The 20,119-nt window shown below is 43.0% G+C and overlaps 1 protein-coding gene across 2 annotated transcripts in view; it reads right to left on the reverse strand.

Moving 5' to 3' along the window:
• C6H6orf118 (chromosome 6 C6orf118 homolog) overlaps positions 1–20,119 on the reverse strand; it is a 275,564-nt gene that overhangs the window by 161,891 nt on the left and 93,554 nt on the right. For both annotated transcript variants that reach the window (XM_085612240.1, XM_085612241.1), the window contains exon 4: positions 8,919–8,978. In XM_085612240.1, coding sequence (XP_085468366.1) covers positions 8,919–8,978 — 60 coding nt within the window. The remainder of the gene's footprint in view (positions 1–8,918; positions 8,979–20,119) is intronic.

The following is a 20,119-nucleotide window of genomic DNA, read 5'->3' on the forward strand; positions in this document are numbered from 1 at the left end:
ATGTATGCTTAATAAAGGGACACTTCATGTCTCTACGTCACTGGGATGGCATGTGTACAGTACTGAGGTTTCAAGTATAACGCTAGTGCATTCTGGTAATTGTAGTCTTGATTTTGTTTCTAAACCCTTTTGAGGAACAAACCTAATGCGGTGATTTGCAAAAGGAAAGCCAAGGAAAAGCATCTGATAGAGACCATAGAAGGCGATACCTATATAGCTGGTATGTGCGAGAATTTTGCCGACATATTTGTGTATGTTCGACTCCGAGCACAGTCAACCAAGCCCTTCATCCTGCCAAGGTCAATATAACAAGCACTCCAAAACTCAGTAATAACTCTGTGTTTTTTATGGTCCAGGAAGAAATGTATTATGGTGTAAGCCCTGTAAATTAGCAGGTTTATCAAAAACATAGGTTTAGCTTCTCCCCAGCTGGGCAGAGGGAAAAGCCGGAGTCGTAGAACCTCTCGGCTGTTTGTGACTGCTCCCCGCGCCCCTTCCTGTGTGGAATTATTGGCCTAATCTGCTAGTTATATAGGATTCTGTTTCTGGCTTCCACCCCCTTGGGGCTGAGCGCATTCTAGTTGATTTTATATTCAGTGTATCCTTCCATTTACGTGACACAACCTTCACCGCTCAGTAACAGAAGTGTCTTCCCTCTGCGCCTCCGCCATTTCGTAATATGATTTTATTAGGTGGCGATTACATGTATTTAGAGCGCACTCCATTACATTAAGCACTGGGCCATGGGCAGTGCTTGAAATGGAATAATAGAAGTGCAGGTACCCTGTATCAGAGTACCTGCTTGTTTCTGAGAAGTGCCGGTACTCTCCAATGAAAAATATAACTTTTTCTTGAGAAGTTCAGGGACTCTCCCTCTCAAAACAGAAAAGTGCCGGTACTCAGTACCGGACAGTACTGGCCTACCATGGGCTATAATAAAAATATTTCATGCAGTCAGCTACCACCCTTTCCTACGCATCCAAGAGATGGGTTTTGATTCTGAATTTCACATGCAGAGGCATATCTTCAAAGTACAGGACCAAGTCCTCACTTTTTATCCTATAGCACTTTGATGCTGAATCAGGGTAGGCTCAAGCTTGCAGCGGCCAAAGCACAACTGCAACTCCCAGAAGTCAAAGTGCTGTTGGATAGAAAACCAGGACTGGTATGCAGCGTTTCTGCTGACTTGTGGCCAATTGACAGCTATTTAGCTAATGCTGCTGAAGGAGTGGAAAGCAGGTCTCTGCGAACCAGAGGAAGCCCCAAGCCCTCCAGTCCCGTCCCAACCAACCCACCCCCTTGAGTCCAAGACCAACGTTTATATGTAGAATATGGGAGACTCAGATGCCCCTGTGCAGCTGTCCTATTTCAGGACTATATTTTCAGAAAAATGGCTACTGCCATGGGCGGAAAGTCCGGAAACCTTTACAGATATGGAATATGAAATGTAATTAGTAGTCAAAATGTGACCTTATATCTTACGAGGTTGTTTGTTTTTACATAATGTCAATGCTTCTTATCATGCTTTGGAGATGTATACATAGTTCTCGCTGTACCCCTGCTCACTAGAAAGGAAATATCACTCCTTGTTTACTCTGCCAGACCTAAAAAACATAAGCAAACAATTGAGTAAAAAGCATCTCATTGAACGACTGAGATATTCATCCCACGCAAGTAGAGGATAATGGTGCCTATTTTAAAAGCAGTGAACCTAAACACTGCTCACATGTATAGCCTTGTATAGCCTTGAGTCCTTCTGTACTGCACAGGCTCTCCTTGGCGGGCTAAAATCCTCACTAATAGCGGGGTTTATGGATTTAAATACACAACACGCACATATGCACCAAATGTTAGCAGGGATTGGATTAACAGCATAGACATGGCTCATACATGTTATGCTGTTATACATGTGCTCCCACCGTTATCACCGTTATCACACCTACTGCCACCCACCTTCGGTGTCCACTACTGCTACCTGCCTATCCGTGTAAAAAAATAAATAATTACTGCTTCAGAGTTGCCGGGGCTCCTATTAAAATGTTAGCAGAGATCCTATTAACAGCATGGGTATGGTTCAGACTTCATATTAAGGCGTATGCATCAGTGGTGCAGCAGGTGGAGTAACACCAAGACACAGAGGCTAGAGGGGCCCGCAAACAGTGGTCATCGACGCGAGTAGAAGATAATGGTGCCTATTTTAAAAGCAGTGAACCTAAACACTGCTCAAATGTATAGCCTCGAGTCCTTCTGTACTGCACAGGCTCTCCTTGGCACGTCCACCTACACAAAACCAAAAAATATTATTTCAAGTAAAGCTAGTGTTTTAATGTACATGGGCGTAGCGCTTTGTTTTTAGCAGAGTGGTTACTTGGTTTTATTTTACGGCATTTGACGGAGTCTCCAGGGTCCGTACTCTTCATAAAATTTGGGCAAACATGAACTATTCTTTTTTCTTGACTACAACAATTACTGCAGATATAGGTGTCAGATCACCATCACTGCAGATATTGGTGTGAGATCACTATCACTGCAAATATAGGTGTGAAATCACTATCACTGCAAATATCGGTGTGAGATCTCTATTACAGTACATATTGGTGTGAGATCACCATCACTGCAGATATTGGTGTGAGATCACCATCACTGCAGATATAGGTGTGAGATCACTATTACTGCAGATATTACTTCAGATATAGGTGTGAAACCACTGTCACTGCAGATAGAAAAAAATCACCACCACTGCAGATATAGGTGTGAGATCACTATCACTGCAGATATAGGTGTGAAACCACTATTACTGCACATATATGTATAACATTACTATCACTGCTGATATAGGTGTGAGATCTCTATCACTGTAAATATCGGTGTGAGATCACCATCTCTGCACATATAGGTGTGAAATCACTATCACTGCAGATATAGGTAAAAGATCACCATTACTTCTGATATAGGTGTGAGATCACTAGCACTACAAAAATAAATGTAAGCTCACCATTACTGCAGATATAGGGGTGAGATCACCATCACTGCAGATATAAGCCATCACTGCAGATATAGATGTGAGATTATTATCACCAAAAATATAGGTGTAAAATCACTATCACTGCAAAAATAGGTATGGAATCACTATTACTACAGATATAGGTGTGAGATCACCATTACTGCAGATATAGGTGTGAAATCCCTATCACTGTAGATATAGGTGTGAGATCAATATCACTACAGATATAGGTGTGAAATCTCTATCACTGTAGATATTTGCGTGGGATCACCATAACTGCAGATATATGTGTGAGATCACTATCAATGCAGATATAGGTATAAGATAACCATTACTTAAGATATAGGTGTAAGATCAACCATAACTGCAGATATAGGTGTGAGATCACCATCGCTGCATATATAGGTGTGCAATCACTATCTCTGCACATATATAAGTGTGAGATCACCATTACTTCAAATATAGGCATGAAATTACTAACACTGCAAATATAGATGTGAGATCACTATCACTGCAGATATAGCTGTGAGATCACTATCACTGAAGATATATAGAATACATACGTGTTCAATATACAACAGGTTAAGCTATTAGCATTGTAAATAACAATGTCTTTTATTTATGTTTTCAAAACGAAAACAAAAATTAAAAGGCTTTATCATTTACAATCTCAATAGCACAAAATAGTGTAAATGCGAGATCTATTGCATTGCAAATGCTTGTTCTTCTTACTTATTGTTCCACTTCTAAACCCGTTATGTGGGGTCCCGCACATTTCTTACCTGCGTCCTGGGCTTTATTAATTTATTTCTTTCACACAGTGCTGCCCTAAAACTGATGTTCTGGTTTTTCCCTATGGTCTTATGGTGAGGGCACCCAGATGATTGGCTCTTCTACCAAAGATCAGGAGATGCTTTAGGGAAAGTTCTGTCTGTGTTTATTTGTGGGGTCTCCAGGATGAGATCCAACTGCCTCAAGCTAAATGAGTAAAAAAGCAGTTTTGATTTTTGGTCGGCCAAAGCGTTGCAACCCTTTGGCTACTTCAACAATGACTCAGTAAATGAAGGGATCCACCTTTGCCACTTCCTCTGGCAAAAAAATGGGTTTCATTCTTTATCATAAGCTGTAACTTGCTTTTTTATCATTTGCATGTTAGTCAATGTATTGCCTTTGGAGAGTGGGAAAACTGTGGCCCAATGTCCAATTCTGTCATTAACAACATTAACTATACTCGTGCCTTCTCCATGCAGAACTTATACGTTTGCATATTATATCACTTATACACCTTAAATCATAGCAACACTCATGCCATCTAAAATGACATAATTTCTGAAAAGAGTGTGCATGGTAGAAGGGCAAACTACAGTTAATGTAGTCTGCCTAGCGAGTTTACAACACTAAGTAAGGAGGTCTGTCAGTTATAGTAAGTTTTGGCCGGGGTGTAAGTTATAACTTTAAGTTATAACTATAACTTTTGAATTTTTAATGTTTGTTTAGTTTGTTTGTTTTGTATTGAAATAATAAATGGCGTTTTTCTGACTATAACTAATATTTAACCTTTAGTTTTCTCATTGAATTTCATGTTTTAAAAAAACATAAAAATGTGTTTCAATTTGTAGAGTGAAGTGTCGTCGAGTTGAGTGTCATACAGTAAACTGCAGAGTGGCGTAGAGTGTAATGTCATAGAGAAGAGTGGAGTAGAGTGGAGTGGCATAGAGTGGAGTGCCCGTGGAGTGTAGTAAAGTGTGGTGTCATAGAGTGTTGAGTTGTGCAGTGTTGTGGGGTAGAGTATCCTGATGTAGAGTCTTACATAACCCTGGGCGTAGTTCGCGAAGTTGCACTACGCGAAGCTACGCAAAGTGCACTTCGCGAACTGCGTAGTACCCTGTTCGCACTGTGCAAGATGTCGTTTTCAATGATTGCACAGTGCGGACAAGCATCCGGCACTGTTCAATCATTGAAAACGGCATCTTGCACAGTGCGAGCTGTAGTTTTCTGCTGCTCGAGTAGATTTTTACTCGAGCGGCAGATTTCTCAACACGGACTGGTAGTTTCTCATCGCGAGCGGTCGTGAGCATACGCGACCACTTGCAATGAGAAACCTGACCTCCTCGCATTGAGAATCTCGCCGGGATGTTCATTTTCCATGCTCGCGATCGGCAACTTGATGTTGCTGATCGCGAACAAGGAAAAAGTCTCGCCGGGATGTCATTTTGCTTGCTCGCGGTCGCCAACTTGATGTTGAGGACCGCGAGCAAGCAAAAAATGACCGCTGCACTATGCAATGCTACGCTACGCATGTTTGCACTGTGCTACGTGCAATTAGCGTAGTGCGAAGTAGCGCAAACTTCGCAAACTACACGAGCGTAGCATACTGCTTTGCCCAGGCATAGTCTTACAGTGGCATAGCGTACAGTGAAGTGGTGTAGAGTAGAGTGGCATAGAATGGAGTGGCATAGCGTCAAGTGGTGTAGAGTCGAGTGACAGAGTGGGGTGGCGTAGAGTTGGATAGAGTGGAGTGATGTGTCATAGAATGACATGTTGTTGAGTGTCTTAGAGTGAGGGGCGTAAAGTGGAGTTCAGTACAGGGAAGTGACATGTTGTAGAGTGGAGTGGCGTGTCATAGAGTGGAGTAGCGTGTCATTGAGTGGTGTGTCATACAGTGTTGTAGGCTGTAGTAGTGTGGTGGGGCAAAGAGTGGACTAAAGTTGGAGTTGTGTAGATTGGAGGTGCGTGTTGTAGTGTAGAGTGGCGTGGCAAGTCACAAAGTGATGTTAAATGGAGTGTCTTAGAGTGAAGGGGCATAGACTAGAGTGGAATGGAGTGGTGTGTCGTGGAGTGGAGTGTAAAGGAGTAGAGTGTCAAGTTGTGGAGTGGTGTGTCGTAGAGTGGAGTGGCATGTCATAGGGTGGAGTGGAGTGGCATGTCTAGAGTCGCATGGAGCGGGAGGGCACAGAGTGAAGTAGAGTGTTGTAGAGTAGAGTGGAGTAGCGTGTCATACAGTGGAGTGGAGTGGACTGTCAGACTGCGGCATGCTGCCGAGTGTCTTAGAGTGAGGGGAGTGGAGTGGTGCGTCATACAGGGTTAGTGGCATGGATTGTCAGAGTGGAGTGGCGTGGAGTTTCAGAGTGGCATGTCGTAGAGTGAAGTGGAATGTCAAAGAGTGGAATGGCATGTTGTAGAGTGGAGTGATGTGTCATAGAGTGTCTTTTGTCATATATATATTTTTTTTTATTTCAACAGGTACCGTAGAGTGGAGCAGTGTGTTGTATAGTGATGTGGCATGTCATACAGTGGTGTGTCGTATAGTGGAGTGGCATGTGGCATAGTGGAGTGGCATGTCTTATATTAGAGGGACATGTCATGGATTGGCAAGTCACAGAGTGCAGTAGTGTGTGGTGTGTCGTAGAGCAGAGTGGCATGCAGTGAGGGGCAGTGTGGAGTGGTGTGCTGCAGAATGGAGTGGTGTTTTGTAGACTTCAATGGCATGTTGTAGAGTGGCGTGTCGTTGAGTGTCTTTTGTCATAAATTCATTTTCTTTTATTTCAATAGGTACCGTTGTATGTCCTAGGTAGTAATTTCTCCCTATAGCATATAAAACTGTAATAAGCTATATCTTGTTGAGAAACCCACAATACAGTCAAAGTGTGGTCTAAACAATATGACTATATTTTTTTATTTTGCAGTGGCTTTCATTACCCATTAATTTTGTGTTCTGACATTGCTATGTACCATGGTATACCGCGAAAGTATAGCGGCCCAATATATCACAAAGTTTTAATCCCTTATTAAAGAAAAACAACTGAACTAATTTTGATCATATAAGAACAAGGACCCATTTCACACCATAATCGATATACCTGCCAAATTTCATAAAAATCTGTTCGGCTATTTTGCTGCAACGTCTATCTAAAAAGCCTATGGAAAATGCATTGTTGGAGAAACATGTTTTGGGACCCCCGTTTTTGTCTTTGCACCCCCTTAACTAATCCCCACTAAACTTTGCACTGTCAGCTAATGTAGAAAAAGGAAAAGGTCTTGAGATTTGTCAAACTGTGGCAAAGCTATCACCATTCAAAAATCTGAGAGATTTCTATCTTTTCGAATCCTAACCATAAGTATAGAGCGGCTTCTGTCACTCTATAATATATTTTGTTCATGAAGACTATCACCACTCAGGTATACCAAAAGGCGAACACAGCACATACTGTCAATGTCTTCTGGCATGGGTGTCTGTGCCATTCAGAAAACTCTAAAGGTTATTCGTTGATCCGTCTATATTTTACTCATCAGCGCAGTTGTACACAACACATTACCTATACCCCCTAAGTAACTGCGTATTTAATGTGTGATGTGGCCTCTCAAATTTGGGGTGATTGGGCCGGGCTGCGGACTTACCCAAAACATTTAATGTGTGATGTGGCCTCTCAAAGTTGGGGTGATTGGGACGGGCTGCGGACTTAACCAAAACAATGTGGGCTCAGCGTCTCCGAGAATAGAAACTGTGAAACTTGAGAAAAAGTGGCCTTGAGGAAAATGAAGACTTCTCAAAATGGCCGACATGAGAGGGAAATTTGATTCCATATCATTTTTTTTCTATTGCACTTATAAAGCACTTCTATCTATGAGAAAAGAATTATAAAAAAAAATTTCAATCATCAGAGGGGATGGGACATCATATGGAAAAGGCATGTCTCTACCTTTCAAAATTCCATGAGGCCATTTGAATAATAGTATAAGATTTCTCTTCTGAAAGCTATCTTTAAAAAATAAAGTGCCCGAATTTGAGTTGGGTAATGGTTTACACTGTCACAAACGTGACAAATATTCTGACTGCCTTATTACAAGTGCATTGCTTCCCACGGAACTTGTAATAAGGCGGACAAGATATCCGTCCCGTTTGCGAAGGAGAATTCTGCCAACCTCTAAATTAGTGACTTCAGGGCATATCAGCAAGGTGATGCGATAAATAATTATCGCCGCTTTAGCGTCCGTTTTCAGACGAAAAGTGGCGATAATTTTATCGCCCTATCAGCATGGACACGCTAACGCGTGAATCCATGCCTTAGCGCCTGTTTCCTGAACGCCCATCTTTGCATCTCTAATGAGATGCAAAGTGGGCGTTCCTCCCCAAAATAACTGGAGAAATGTCGCTAACCGACATTTCTCCAAATATCAAGGTGTACGCTAACATGCAGAGCGATAAGAAAAGTAGCGCTAACTGCGGTTATCGCTACTTTCCTTACGCCTGCTTTTATTCTGACTTAGCCATGTAATCCAATGGGAGGTGGATTACATGGCTAAATCCACCCTGCCCTATCAGCAAGGTATCACCGGTCGCAGTGCGATTATCGCTGGATTTCCAGCGATAATCGCACTGTTTTGTGGCTAATGCATGGATTTCTATCGCTTGGGAGATAAGCGTTGCTGATAGCATGCTATCTCCAAGATAAAATCCAGCGTTAGCCTGCGATAATTATCCTCGGGCTAAGAGCGCTGAGCGATAATTATCGCAGGCCCTTGCTGATATGCCCCTTCATTTTTTAAATACAAACCAGGCACTTCAGACACTGCAAACATCTGCATGAAAAGCATGGCAACCCCAAGGAAAGTACATTTCAAACTTAATGCTTTGGTAACTGTTCCCAGAGAGATATAAATAACAGTGCAGTGCAGAGGCCAGACAGTGACTTTACCTCTGGTGGTTCTCATGTGAAGTTGTACTTCATAATACGCAACACACGGATCTCCCCGTTGAAACTTCTGGCAATTTAGGTCATAAGCAGTAGTTAAAATATACAAATGAAGTTCAATGCAAATATATTCTGAGGTAGAGTTTTTGTAATGCTAGAAATAAAACGCTTAAAATAGGTTTTAGAAACAAAACAGGCTGCTGTAGTCCTCAATACTATACCTCGTACTGTTCTTCTGGGTGAGAATCTAGAAGACAATTCAAGTATCCATCGTACACGTTCTAAAGAGAGAAAAAACGGAGAGTTGCATTGTAAAGTTTTCCATCACTTTATGGTAAATATAATGATACTAGCGGCTTTCCTCTTAAAATATTAAAATCTGTGTCCCATAGTTATGCAGTTTATAAAGGATATCATAAGATAAGCCAGATATACAAATACAGCTGACTTCAAAGAATGCATAAGTGGTTTCTGTACCCCTCCAAGTCTGTCTTCAGCAGGTTGAATCAAAGATTCCCAACCATATACTCTGCTGTAGGTTTACGTGAGCACCTCTGTAATAGCCAAGGTCATTCAGTCCAAACAATGCATAGCAGCCCACTCACTCTCTGCCTGTCTGAGGCTAGAAAATCATGTTTTTCCAAATCTGCAGAGGTGCTGCAGAAACTGGTTCTTTGGGTGATGAAGGTACTTAAAGATAGAACACCATAAAAGGTAACAGGGAATCCCTGAAGTACATGAATGTCTGACTAATGGTGAGTAATTAACTTGTTTTTTTATAAGCCGCCATAGACGCTTTGGAGTTACTGTAGTTATTATGATCAAACTCGATGGTACTAATTTCATCAGCCTTGGAAAGATAGAAGGCAAACTCACAGTAACCACTCAGCTTCACTAGTGCCTTGCATGCACCAAAAGTTGCACTGCAGACGTTTCTGCCACAATACCTTTATTTCCGAGAGACAGGATAAAGACAACCGAATATATTGTCCCTAAACAAGACAGCACATGCTGACTTGTTTCCCTAGCTCATGAACGAGCAGTGCTTTTTTTCTTTGGAGTGCTTATTCAGGATATTGCTGGTGCTCTAATCTGTAGACATTGCAGGCAAATTGACCATCTTGTGTGTTCATGCTATTGCGGTTATGTCTAGAGCACAGACCAAGACCACGCTCGGCCATGATGGGTGTATATAGGGAGTGGTAGCAGTAGTGAAATAAATCAGGATTTGAGTAATAGAAGGATGGTGCTCAGGTGCACTTTTTGGCCCTTTCCTGAAGCAATGTAGAGTTAGGCTAGAAAGAAAGGAATTACCATAGTACAGTTTTGAGAGCACATGAGATAGTTGCAAGATCTTGAGGGTCTGCTCTTCTAGGATGAGTTGTCTGGTCCTGCACAGTGGTAGCAGTGGAAGTGAGCAATAATGCTGCAATGAGATTGGAAGTTGGGTCTTTTGTCTAGACTAATAACAAAGGATTTTGAGCTTTCAATAACTATTGTAGTTCAGTCTACTGCATTACTAACATCAAACCACAATTGTAATTGCACTCTGGAGTGCTCAGGGAAATTAGGAGAAACTCAGTTTAGAGAGGGTTTAATATCAAATGATTACTTTTATCCATTTTTGATAATGTGAAAAGGACAACCCAGGTGGAAGATCGCATCAGGTAAAGCTATCTTAACGTAAACCCTAGTGTCTCCAGAATACTGATGAGATCCCGGAACTCTTAAAGATGTTACCAAGAGATTCAGTGTAAATATTCCAGAGGATGGGAGCCAGAATAGATCACTGGGGTACACCTTGTACTAAGCTAACAGCGCTAGAAATGGAATTACTAATTTTAATTTGCCGAAAGCCATTAGTCAGCTTTGGCATAAAACAAGTAAGGGCTACACTCTGAATGGCCACATGATCTTTGAAAGTATGGATGATGGTTGAACAGTGGTTGGTGTCTAAGACAGTAGATTAGTCCAAGAGCTGCAGTTAACAAGCATCACTAGTGTCAAGAATCTATACCATCATCAGTGTCAACAATCCGTAACATACCATCTGCATCTAGTCATCTAAGAGGCCAATACAGATATGTTGTTTTCATTGTGAGACTACACAGCTTTCAGTAAGCATAGCAAGAAAGGGAGTCCAGGTACTGGGCAGAAGTTGTAAGGGTGAGTGTTGGCCAATTTTGAAGGAGTCTGGAAAGATAAATTGTGCACGTGACAAGTTAACTAGATGAGTCCAATGTGAAAGAAGTTCGGAGCAGAGGTCTTCAGCAATATCTAAAGTCGGAACTGGTCAGTGAAATGCTTCAAGGGTTTAACCTTCCCTATTGTTTAGCAAAGAAAGAACAAACGGCAGACCAAGGTCCTGCACATCCAGTCCACATGTACAATAAATTTGAAAGTGGTGCAATCACTTCCCACACCCGCCGTCCAGAGGTGTCAGAGATCGCAGATTTTTCGGAAAAATACGAAAGGTGCACTCGTTGTGAAGTCAAGACGCACAAATCAAAGTCTGTTCCAAAATTACTTCTTTTTATTTTAATTAATCTTTAAAACTGGCACACAGCCAACGCGTTTCGAAAGTGTGTTTCTCCTCCTTTGACGGCTCTGCCGGTTATCAAGCCGTCAAAGGAGGAGAAACATAGTTTCTTATCAGTACCTACAGCATCTTGTTACTTTAATTTAGCTTCACCGAACCGTGCCTATTGGACTTTCTACGTTTCTTTGATTTTTTAGTATTAGACTTCGCAACATATATTGTTATGGATGTTATTTCTTCCATTTGAGGCTCAACTAGACTCTAAGTACCTGTTACTGCTAATTTTCAGCTTTATACCAAAGAGCCCTGACGAAGTTCCCTCTGGCAAAAATCGGGAACGAAACGCGTTAGCTGTGTGCCAGTTTTAAAGATTAATTCAAATAAAGAGTAATTTTGGAACAGACTTTGATTTGTGCGTCTTGACTTCACAACGAGTGCACCTTCCATATTTTTTCGAAAAATCAGCTTCCCTATTGTTTACCTGAAGTCACTCTGGGAGATTTCTTCGAAGGTCCACCAAGTGTCCCCATATTTGTTGTTGCCAGTCAAGGTTTCCATTGGATTAGGATCTAGAGGCTATGAGACGTCAAGGGATGTAACCTTTCTATGGAAGAATTCAGCAAATTATTCACATTTTACCTCTCGATCTTTAGTGCTAAAGGAGGTGAGAAATTATTAGCAAATTTTACAACTTCAAAGAGGTGTTTACGTTGTTGTGTGTGCCATGTCCATTAAAGATTTGGTGCATTAAGTATGCATCTTCTAAAGAGTTTTGTAGGAAAAAGCTTGGTGAATGAGGGCAAATATCTCCAATTCATGTTCTTACTGATAAGCTCATGTGGAAATGCAGTGAGTGCTGCAGTTACACAGAGGCGTACAAGCATTCTAGCTCTTTGAAACTTGTGATCTTATGTTCAGGTCCACCTGACAAATTGCTACTACTTTTATAAATGGTTGGTATATAAAGGGGTATCCGGATGAATGCCCTAGCTAGAAAAGCAAAATATGGGCTTTTCAAAAAACCCCGGTAGAGAAACAATCCACCCATTTACAGACCAATGTGTTTATTTCTAACCTAAACATTATGTCGAAATGTACCCCCAGTGCTTCCCAAACTGTGCGCCGTGGCTCCCTGGGAAGCCGGCAAACCTAGCCTGAGGAACCACGCACCAAGCACTTTAATGCATTTAATATTGAAGGGTCTGTTGGCTGAAGTTAAACTAATTAGACTTAAACGCATGATGTCAATCATGTGTAAGTGACATGCCAAAAGCTGTAAAAGTAGTGCTTTTAATTGATGGCATGTTAAGGGAGACGTTCTCCATATTTCACTGGATCCCCACGTTCCAACACTCCCAAAGTAAGCGGAAGATGCCTGATTAATTTTGTTAGACTTGTTAAGTTTCGTTTTTTACCAAATGATTTTACACCAACGCAAGTTAATCTGGAAAGTACAGTTGTCCTCTCTACTTGTCTATTAACCCCTTGCATGCTTCTGACGGAACCACTCCGTCATGAGCCACGGGCGCCGTGTGCTCATGACGGAGTGGTTCCGTCATGCTGCGGCCGTTGGCGGCCGCTCTGCCCACGCGGCGCTGTTTCCCCGCCTCTGCGGGCGATCAGCGCAAGTGAGTGGAGTCATGACGGAACCACGCCGTCATGAGCACAGTTCGCCCGTGACTCATGACGGCGTGGTTCCGTCATGAGCATGGCGGCGCCGCGCTCGGCCCAAACCCCCCCAGCGCTGCGGCGGAATTCGCGCCGCAGCGAAGGGGTTAAACACACTAAATATTATTAAGTATTGACATTTGTACTTGAACCATAGGAACTGCCATTACATATTTCTTTCAAATCAGATACATATCCAGACCGGCCTGCTCTCTCCTTGAGCACAGGGAAGTAAAACACCATATACGGCATAATGCCAACATTTGGAAGCAAGAGAGAGGGATGTTTAAAAAAAAATCAGAGGAATTACTTTGGCTTGCATTGATTTGGAGGCAATTTTAAAGAGGAGACAGCAAAAATGAAGCTGTATGTGTTGGCACATATGACATCGGTAGAAATGGAAGTGCATGCAAATATTCTTCAAGCGCAGAAACACTTTGGCAATGGGCTTACATGCATAGAACGCATGATGTCAATCATGTGTAAGTGACATGCCAAAAGCTGTAAAAGTAGTGCTTTTAATTGATGGCATGTTAAGGGAGACGTTCTCCATATTTCACTGGATCCCCACGTTCTAACACTCCCAAAGTAAGCGGAAGATGCCTGATTAATTTTGTTAGACTTGTTAAGTTTCGTTTTTTACCAAATGATTTTACACCAATGCAAGTTAATCTGGAAAGTACAGTTGTCCTCTCTACTTGTCTATTAACCGCTTGCATGCTTCTTACGGAACCACTCCGTCATGAGCCACGGGCGCCGTGTGCTCATGACGGAGTGGTTCCGTCATGCTGCGGCCGTTGGCGGCCGCTCTGCCCACGCGGCGCTGTTTCCCCGCCTCTGCGGGCGATCAGCGCAAGTGGGTGGAGTCATGACGGAACCACGCCGTCATGAGCACAGTTCGCCCGTGACTCATGACGGCGTGGTTCCGTCATGAGCATGGCAGCGCCGCGCTCGGCCCAAACCCCCCCAGCGCTGCGGCGGAATTCGCGCTGCAGCGAAGGGGTTAAACACACTAAATATTATTAAGTATTGACATTTGTACTTGAACCATAGGAACTGCCATTACATATTTCTTTCAAATCAGATACATATCCAGACCGGCCTGCTCTCTCCTTGAGCACAGGGAAGTAAAACACCATATACGGCATAATGCCAACATTTGGAAGCAAGAGAGAGGGATGTTTAAAAAAAAAATCAGAGGAATTACTTTGGCTTGCATTGATTTGGAGGCAATTTTAAAGAGGAGACAGCAAAAATGAAGCTGTATGTGTTGGCACATATGACATCGGTAGAAATGGAAGTGCATGCAAATATTCTTCAAGCGCAGAAACACTTTGGCAATGGGCTTACATGCATAGAGGTTCTATCTAGCACTGTAAGTGGGATAACAAAGTTTGAGAGGGTACTCTAAAAAAGGCATGGGCAAAGAAGTGTAACTAGGAATATTTTATTAGAGGTGCCGCCCTAGTAATACGAAACACCCTGCGTATATGATTATACCTTCATCAGCTTCATCCCAATTATTTTCAGGGAGAAAAATGCAAGTACTCCCGAGGCTGGGCTTACGTCCACCCCACCCTCCAAAAAAAGTTACAGTGGGGAGTCACGGGCAATGGCCAATGGGTCAAGGGAGCTGTGGGTCGAAAACGTTTGGGAACCTCTGCCCTAAAACATCTTGAAATACCATAGGAATTATTATAATGACCTTTTCGTCTTAGGTGAAAAATGTTACCATAAGTGACAAATGAGAATTGGCGTTTTTGTTATCTATTAATCAGACTTGGCATTTAGGAAACTATTAAATCGGTTTTGCCTTAGAGTCTGTTTTACATGTTTAATCAGACCTTGGGCAGTTTAAGTTCTGCATTGTCTAATTTTATCAATGTCATCTTTACCACTGGGCCTGTTCCTGACAATTGGATAAAAACTTTAATCACCACCTGATTACAGAAGCTTGACTTTGATCTGAAAATTCTTACTCATTTTCGCCCCATAGCCCTCCTTCCTCTGCTGGCAAAAGTTGCTGGAGAAAAGGCAAAAAACTACATTCACTCTATTGAAAATCCTAATATTCTTGATCCTTCAAAGTCAGGATTTTATGCTGTATAGCACATTTCTGAGATAAACAAGCATTGACAATGCCAATAGGGCTTGCACTTTAACAAATGTGCCTCTTCAGTCATTGATGAGTTTCTGCACCGAACAATTTGTCATACATTCACTCTATCACTGATCCATGTTCTCATGCATACATTCATCCACTGAATGACTCATTCTTACTCACTTACCCAACCACAGTAAAATACACACACACACACACACACACACTCACGAACACACTCAATAAGATATGCAAGCTAATAAAAAAGGATATAAGTTTAAAAAAGAAAACATGATGCTGCCTAAAAATGGCAGCCATATGGTTGCAGTAACAAATAAATTGAAACATATTACTGGGTGGCTAATTTACAATGGTACTGTACATAGTGTATCGAAGTTTTAAATTTCCAGCAGGGCCACCACATTAAGGTCTAACAGCTTGTAATGGTAAATCAATGATACACTAAGGCCGATACCATTTCATGATTGTTGCCTGGTTTAGAGTCAGATGCCATGTGGGATGAAACACACTGCGACAAACAAACCGCCTATTAGCATTATCTGGCGAACTTTAGGATGTTCTAATATATGAATATAAAAGGAGGAGAAAGAACTAAATTGAAGGGCACTTATAAAAGGAGAAAATGGAAAAAGAAGGGCCTGACCCAATACCATGGCACTAAAGCACATGTATTTTCAGGCGAATGTGCAGATGTGATCAACATATTCTATCACTCACAGGACGAGTGAAGTGGGCTGAACCATAAATCTGTGCTGTATGCACTCCAAGAACCTGTCGGAAAACCAAGCCTGTCAGGCCTTCCAAATTATTATGAATACATTATTAATAAAATTACAAATATTTTCAAAATTACAGTTGTCAGGACAATGTAACATTTGTCTTAAGAGAGCCTAATAAGAATGACCATAGTGTAAATCTTCTATCTCCATGAATTCATTGATGGTGACACCAACACCAAAACCCATGCCTACTACTATTTCCAAATGATAAAATTCCTGCCTGCTGAACATAACACAGTGTAATAGCAATCCTCCTAAAAGCAAATTGCAGTAGGACTTGCTTTTCACAATAAACAAGTCAGGCCTACTGGTTTTGGCATAACTTTTCATAACAAACAGATCACAACTATGGAGTCTGGTGTAACTGTTCTCAATCAAGCTATAAAGCCTACAACGTTTGCCATTGGCTAGACACCATAACCATTACAGTCTCACAAGGAGTTACTGGGTGACCCTTATCTATTTAATTGACCACATAACCAACAGAAGCCGACTGTAGTGCACATAAGCTCGCAACCATCATAATTACACTTATAAAAATACAAACAATATTACAGTTGTCAAAATAATACACAAACTATCTCAAAAGGACTTAACTAAAGTTATCACAGTGAAAATCTTGCACTACAAGGTTTGTCAGAGGGATGACCAACACCAAACCCAGCACCTACTACAGTAATCTGTGAGATTTCATGTGACAAAATACATGTCTATAGCCCGTAACACAGTCTGATAAGAATCCCGTTAAAAGTCTATTAGCTTTAACAAATACGGTTCAAAATAAATACAAAAGGTCTACTGACTTTTTCATAAGTTTTCACAATAAATAGATTAGACCTATAGCATTGGAAATACATTTTGCCACTGAATCATTTAGACCTATAGTCTGTACCACTGACTTGTCACTATAGCTTTTTGCAGTGTCCCCCACTTTTTGGCCCCATTTTGACTACTAGATGCTGGTTTTCTCACTCTGAACGTGCCCTGGGGTCTGCTAACCATGGCCAGGGTCAGTGCTCTGTTTAAAAGGTATATGGTACTTAGGTGTAATTACAATTGGTACTGACAGCTTACCTGTAAGTCCCTAGTACATAGTAGGGTATATAGGTTTAGAGGCCCAGTAGATTTACTGCACTTAAATGAGCCCTGTGGTGCCTGCTGTCATTTTAAAATAAAACTATGTCCAAATTCGATCTTTGGAATTTAAGGTGCTTCCAAAGACATAAACTACCTTATTTTTAAATATAAGTCGACCCTAAGGTCTACCCTAGATGCCCTAAGGGTAGGGTGGCTTGTCAAAATGAACAAGTTACTTACCTTTGGTAAAGCATTATCCGGTAGAGACTCTATCTAGCTGCAGACTCCTTACCTTTGAATTTCCCAGGTGTCAGACTGGATCCGGAAACTTTTGCTGAGCGATACCCCTTGCCCGCGACGTCAGGTAGCTCCATTCAGCTTCGCGTGATGTCAATGGCATGGGTAGCGTCGGTTATGACGTCGCTGTGCCTACATAGGCACCTCCCAGGCGCGCGGATGTTAGTACTTTTCGTTTTTACATGCCAGAAGTGCAGGGCCACGAAGTGACTGACGTAAACGTATGCAAAACTAGGGCCCTGAAAGGGGAGAAATGCTAGTCCTACAACATCAGTCCGCAAAGCGGGGAGGCATGGGTGGGGCTGTAAGGAATCTGCAGCTAGATAGAGTCTTCACCAGATAATGCATTACCGAAGGTAAGTAACTTGTTCATCTGTTTGAGACTTCTAGCTGCAGATTTCTTACCTTTGAATCAGATACCCAAGCCATACCATTCCGGCGGTGGGTTGCGGACTCATGGCCTAGACTAAAAAGTATTGCAGGACTGAGCGGGCAAAGTGCCTGTCCCTCCGTACTTGACCATCAAGGCAATAATATTTTGCGAACCTGTGCAATGATGCTCATGTCGCTGCCTTACTGATGTCTTGGACTGGGACACTCCAAGACAAGGCTGTAGTCGCAGCTTTTCCCCTGGTGGAATAGGCCCTTAATCCCTCAGGGGGCTGCTTCTTCACCAAAGCATAACAGATTTTAATGCAGAGAACAACCCAGTGAGAGATGGTTCTTTTCTGCACTGCCTTTCTCTTCTTTGCTCCCACAAACCCCACAAAGAGTTGGTCATCCACCCGGAACTCTCTTGTGCGGTCAAGGTAGAATGACAACGCTCTTTTTGGGTCCAGCCGGTGGAGACATTCCTCTTCCTTAGAGGGATGTGGGGGAGCAAGAAAGGTGGGCAAAGTAACGGACTGACCCAGATGGAATAGGGTCACAACCTTTGGTAAAAATAATGCCCTGGTGCAAAGCACCACTTTGTCCGGAAAGGACATAAGATATGGAGGCAAGCTGGATAACGCCTGCAACTCACTCACCCTCTGGGCCGATGTAATTGCCACTAAAAAGGCTGTTTTGATGGTCAACAGCCAGAGGGGACAATTGTGCAAAGGCTCGAAAGGAGCGCACATCAGGTAAGTGAGGACCAAATTAAGGTCCCATTGTGGCATAATAAAGGGCGTGGGTGGAAACAAGTGAACCAGCCCTTTAAGAAATCTATTTACAATAGGAGACTTAAAGAGGGAAGGTTGGTCTGGCAGCCACAAAAAAGCAGACAGCGCAGAAAGGTAACCCTTTAGAGTTCCCAAAGCAGAGCCCTGCTGGGCAAGGGTCAGAATGAACAAAAGGACAATTGAAAGAGGAGCAGAAAGAAGGTCAGTAGACCTTTCTGTACAGTATAATATAAATTTCTGCCTACTGCAGGCATACACCGCCTTAGTAGATGGCTGCCTGGCCGACAGAATAACATTACAGACGTCGGGAAGAAGGTCAAAAGCCATCAACTGCCACCGCTCAATCTCCACGCATGGAGGAGCAGAGTAGACAGATTCGGGTGGTGAACCCTCCCCTGCTGCTGCGACAGAAGATCCTCCAGAAGGGGCAGCCTTATCGGAGGATCGACACTCATGCTCAGAAGATCTGGATACCAGACTCTCCTTGCCTAGTCTGGCGTCACAAGGATGACTTGGGCCTGGTCACTCCTGATCTTCTTCAGAACCCTGGGCAGGAGTGGTATGGGTGAAAAGGCGCACAACAGGCCTGATCTCCACTCGCGATGAAGCCGCCTTGGAAACTTCAGCACACAGTACTGCTGATATTGCGCATTCTCTTCGGAGGCGAACAAATCTAACCAAGGTTCTCCCCACTGCTGAAAGAGACCTTGCGCCACCTACGACTGAAGAGGCCATTCGTGATCTGCTAGGCATCGATAGCTGAGATCGTCTGCCCTGCGTTCAGAGAACCTGCCAGGTGATGAACAACCAGCGTTATGCCCTGCTGTTCCAGTCATGCCCAGAGACACAAGGCCTCTCAACAAAGGGTCCATGACCCCACCCCACCTTGCTTGTTGCAGTATCGCATGGCGGTGGTGTTGTCTGTGAACACCTGCACCAACTTCCCCTTGACAGAGGGAAGAAATGCTTTCAATGCCAAGCGAACCGCTCGGAACTCCAACAAGTTGATGTGGAGCCCCGTCTCCAACAGAGACCAGTGACCCCTGATCTTCATCTCTCCCAAGTGGCCGCCCCATCCCAGAAGTGACATATCCGTCATGATTGTAAAATCCGGTTGGGGAAGGGAGAGAGGTCTTTCTTTGTCCCAATCTTGGTTCGTTAACCACCACTACATATCCTTTGCAGTTCTTTCTGAGTTCGGAACCAAGTCGGTGAGATTTCCCTGATGTTGTGCCCATTGGAACTTCAAGTCCCACTGCAGAACCCGCATACGCCATCTTGCGTGTCTTACCAACAGGATGCAGGAGGCCATGAGGCCCAACAGCCTCAGAGTCAACCTCACTGAAATCCAGGATAGAGGCTGAAATATCGGAATCATAACCTGAATATCCTGGACTCGCTGCTTGTGAGCATAAGCCCGAAACTGCACTGTGTCTAGAACAGCTCCGATGAAAAGGAGCGTCTGAGAAGGAGTCAGGTGTGACTTCGGCACGTTTATAGATAACCCCAGTGAATGCAGGAGGTCCGTCGTAGTCTGAAGGTGGGAGATGACTGCCTGGGGCGAGGACGCCTTCTACAACCAGTTGTCGAGGTATTGGAAGACTGAAACCCCTAACCTGCGAAGATGAGCTGCAACCACCCCCATCACCTTGGTGAACACCCGAGGGGCACTGGTGAGGCCGAAGGGGATCACGGTAAACTGAAAATGCTCATTGCCTACCTTGAACCACAGGTAATGCCTGTGGCCCGGCAGGATGGGAATGTGAAAATACGCATC

Source organism: Triturus cristatus, chromosome 6, assembly GCF_964204655.1.
Source record: "Triturus cristatus chromosome 6, aTriCri1.1, whole genome shotgun sequence".
Taxonomy (NCBI): Eukaryota; Metazoa; Chordata; class Amphibia; order Caudata; family Salamandridae; genus Triturus; species Triturus cristatus.